Here is a 4,316-nt window from a genome sequence, read left to right on the forward strand (position 1 = left end):
CACGCACTACGAATGTATGTGTGCGTTCGTGCGCGCGCGCGTGTGTTCGTTCATCGTGTCATTTGTCGTCGTGTTCTTCGTCGCCACCACCACCACCATCATCATCGTCGTCGTCGTCAGCAGCAGCAGCAACAGTAGCAACAGCTGTTTCTAGCGGATCCTCATCATCGTGTCCGCGAACAGATGTAGAATATATAGTTTTGCAGACTTCTCTGAATGACATTGTGAATTGCCGACAACCGCTTCTGCGAAACTGATACGCAACGTAATTACTAATACCATTTATAACAACTTATGGCTAAGTATACTATTATTATATGAATGTCATGCTATATATGGTTATAATGCGGTATAAATAACCAATGATAGTAACGATTTATGAGTATATGCTCGTTCATACGCTCCTCCCATCGTGGCTTGCCGATATAAGTCTTCCATAAAAGCACGGAGCGCGCGCAGGAATCTCGTGACGTAGCTAGGCGTGCAGTAATTGGCTGTTGGCGCGGCATTCGGGGGTGGCAGTGGTTCTATCGGCGGGATAAAACCGCACGCCACGCCGGACTTGGCACTTTGCAGCTCTCTCTCGTACCAACGCTCTCTCTCTCTCTCGTATCAACGCTGTCTCTCTCTTAATTCTCGCATTAGCGGCAACCCTCGCGTTTCGGTATAGCGATGGTACGACGCACGATCCGGTGTTTGCCGGCACTGCACGGCGACTGCGTGCGTGCGTGCTTGGCGCTGTGCGTGCTCGCACTCGCGTGCGATCTGTCGCGTGGCGGTCGCGTCGGAGGCGCTCTAGAGAAAGCGTTTCTAGCTGAGCTGGGCATAAGAGAGCCACCACTGCGTGAGAGCGGAGGCGGAGGAGACCGCGGTGGCCCACCGCACGACTACATGGTAAGGGTGTCGGCAGCGATGGAGCGCTACGCGCGTCAACAGCAGGACAGCAGCAGCGGCGGCTACGCGACCGACGGACGACCCGAGGCCGTCCGTGTGACAAGCTACCCGGCTGTTTCAGGTATGTCTACTAACTTAGTATATAATAAGTACTGCGTACTACTGTTGCTACTGCAGCTGCTGCCGCCGCAACTACCTACTACTATTACTACTACTACTACTCTCACAAATAATAATAATAATAATAATAATAATAATAATAATAACTCTTTGTAACTAAACGAAAGAGAAAAGTGTGAGTGTGAAGGTACAGATGTAAATTCAGCTTGTCACACTAGTGTGAAGGAGTACACTAGTGGCTCGTGCGCCGGTGTAGACTCGTGCCGAGAGCGTGCGAGGCTGCTATCCGCCTTATCAAAAGTTCATAATTACAGATTACTCCGTAATAATCAACTCCTGTATAGGAGTTACTAGTTAATGGTTAATGATCGTTATTAGTGGCAGTGTTATCTCAGTAGGCCGCTTAGTGCCATCATTGTGACGTGTTTCGCTACGGCGCCGTCGTTTTTTCGCCGTCATTTTTTCGTCAAGAACGACGGCGACGGTGGCCGCGAGAAACGATAGCGACGACGACGAAAGACGATGACAACGACGATGCTGAAGAAAAACGACGGTGACAGTGAAAACGACAACGACGCCGACGAAAAATGACAACAACGACGACGCCGACGAAAAATGACAACAACGCTGTGTGTGCTGTGTGTGTGTGTGTGTGTGTGTGTGTGTGTGTGTGTGTGCATTGTGTGCGAGTGTGTGCGGTGTGTGTGTGTGTGTGTGTGTGTGTGTTGTGTGTGTATGTGTGTGTGGTGTGTGTGGGTATCTGTTGTGTGTGTGTGTGTGTGTGTGTGTGTGTGTGTGTGTCGTGTTGTGTGTATGTGGCTGCGCGCACTGCGCGCGCGTGTTGTGCTCTGCTGTGCGTGTGTGCGCGCGCTACGTGTGTGTATGTGTGCGTGCTGTTCGCGCCACCAGCGCGTCTGTGAGTACGTAGGTGGTACAATGCGAGTCCTTAAATAACCCGCATATTCTACCGGAACACATTATCTTGTCGAACCGCGGCGTCTCTACAAAACATAAATACACATTAAATTACTTGGCGGCCTATGCCGCTGAATCGTAATATACACCAAAAATATCGTCTTGTACAAAACGAATGCACATGCAAATGTAATAGTACCATTTCGCATTATACACTTCACCTATTTGTTAATTTAATCCGCATATAACTGCGTCGCGTATGCTTGAAATAAATCCTTTACCTTAGGGGGGGGGGGGGGGGGGGGGGGGGGGGGGGGCGGAACGAATAACTGGGTATCAACGGAAAGGCGTAGCTAGATCGTAAAATATGTTTTATATCGTTTATATTAAGCTGCAAAACACACGGCGTGCACATTAATGCCCTAGTCATCAATACAAACACGTTGGCCTGGGCCTTACAGCATCTACGAATGACCTAGTAGGCCAGAGAGCAAACTCACAGTATCGGTATATAAGGTTAAATATATAAATACAGCGCCAGCGCAGCGGATGACGACAACCGGCATATAACGTTGAATGGGTGCGCTCGCGTGCTGCCCGTCGTGCTAATGCGCGCGTGGCGGTGGTGTACAGTGTGTGATGGTGTGTGGGGCGTGCGGTGCGTGCGGGAGATGCGAGCGGCGCGTGCGTGCGTGCGAGCGGTGCGTGCGTGCGGGTGTGGGTGAGGCGCGCGTTGGTGCGTGCCGGCGTGACGTGTCGCGTGTGTGCTGTGTGACGCGCGCGCGCCGGGGCGTGCGTGTGCGTGCGTTGTTACGAGATTGGCGGCTGCGTGCGTGCGAGCGTGGCGTGCGTCGTGTGCGCGCCGCTGTGTGGTGTGTGTGTGAGCGGCGCGCTGTCGTGCTACGTGCTGGTACGTGCGGTTTGGTACGGCGTTGGTGCGTAGTGCGTGCGTGCGTTGCGTGGTGGGTGTGTGCGAGCGTGCGCGACGTGCGTGCGTGCGTGCGTGTGCGTTGGTAGCGTGGCGTTGGTGGTGCGTGTCGTCGTGCGTGCGTGCTGTGCGTGCGTGCGTGCTGCGTGCTGTCCTCGATCAGCGCATCTACCCATGCAGCCGCAGCTTGTGACGAGCACGCTGTGCAGAATCTTCGAACTCGGCTTGCGTCGGCTGATTGTAGAGAATCGTCAGCGGTGCGGCGGCCTTCGGCACGCAGGCGGGCGGCCGGCAGGAAGTGCACGCGCTCCGAGCCCTGCGCGAATCTCGTACATAGCGCGAAGAAGGCGTGGTTTGGTGAGGTTGAAGCGCGAGTTGGTGATAGGTGCTCGCCGGGCATCGGCCGCTGCAGTAGTTTGAGGCTGACTCGGAGCGGCTGCAGCACCATGACCAGCTTGATGTCGGGCGAATGCCATCGACATGCAGTGAACCTGGCACAGACTGCTCGCGTCCGTCGATCGCCGCTCGACGCCACCTGCGCGGCTGCTTCCTCGCGACCGGCGCGCCACGCTCGTGAATAGCGAGACGTGTGGAGTGATGCCGTAGTAGAACACGAGATCGGCTGCTGAGCCGCGCATCCATTACGCATGCGTCGCCCGTCGGCGCGCGTGCGCGTCTAGGCCGACGTAACGTCGACGGCGCACACCGCGTTCACGCACTTTCGGAACTCGTCGCGCAGCGCGCCGCCTAGCGATAGATGTGAAACTGCGGATTTTGTACGCTCGGCATGCGTGAACGACGTCTTGGCCGTTGATGGTGAGTAGCTTACGGTACTGACTCGCCTCAAACACGCGCCCGCCCGTTTTTCCCTTTACGACAAGTTCGATGGGCAATCGGGAAATTTGGCCATCCTCAAGATAGTCTCGAATTTTGAAATGATAGATGGCGCTGTGTGACGGATCTGAAACTGAAAAGGACAAGAAGTGTATATTTAATATGATAATCAGACAGACACTCGCGCACGCAACACACACGCGCACGCACGCCACGCACGCACGCACACGCGCACGCACACACACGCGCACGCCACACACGCGCGCACGCACGCACACGCGCACGCACACACACACACACCCACACAACACGCAAGCGCATATAATATATATAAAATATATATATATATATATATATATATATATAATGTGCTGTTTCCTGGTGTGCATGGTATTTCTCTAGCGTCTCGCTACACAAAATTAATGTAGGATTATTCTAAATATAGGCATGTTGTTAATTGATCGTGTGCGTCAATACGCCTCCTTCATGGATGTCATGCAGTTCGTAGTAAGTATGTGTAAAAACAGATGTAACGGCTTTGTGCTGACACACGGAAGCTTGTTAGTACTCTCATGCACAATACTCTCGCATAAGTTACTCAGATATGTCTAATCACAGGCGCAGT

The 4,316-nt window shown here is 53.4% G+C and overlaps 1 protein-coding gene across 1 annotated transcript in view; it reads left to right on the forward strand.

Annotated features, from left to right (window-relative positions):
• Positions 1 to 584: 584 nt before the first annotated feature.
• The window catches only part of LOC106820829, a 13,192-nt gene continuing 9,460 nt past the window's right edge, over positions 585 to 4,316 (forward strand). Inside the window, exon 1 of the mRNA XM_014825404.1 lies at positions 585 to 1,015. Coding sequence (XP_014680890.1) covers positions 673 to 1,015 — 343 coding nt within the window. The 5' untranslated portion in view covers positions 585 to 672. The remainder of the gene's footprint in view (positions 1,016 to 4,316) is intronic.

This window comes from Priapulus caudatus, unplaced genomic scaffold, assembly GCF_000485595.1.
Source record: "Priapulus caudatus unplaced genomic scaffold, Priapulus_caudatus-5.0.1 Scaffold3, whole genome shotgun sequence".
NCBI lineage: Eukaryota > Metazoa > Priapulida > Priapulimorpha > Priapulimorphida > Priapulidae > Priapulus > Priapulus caudatus.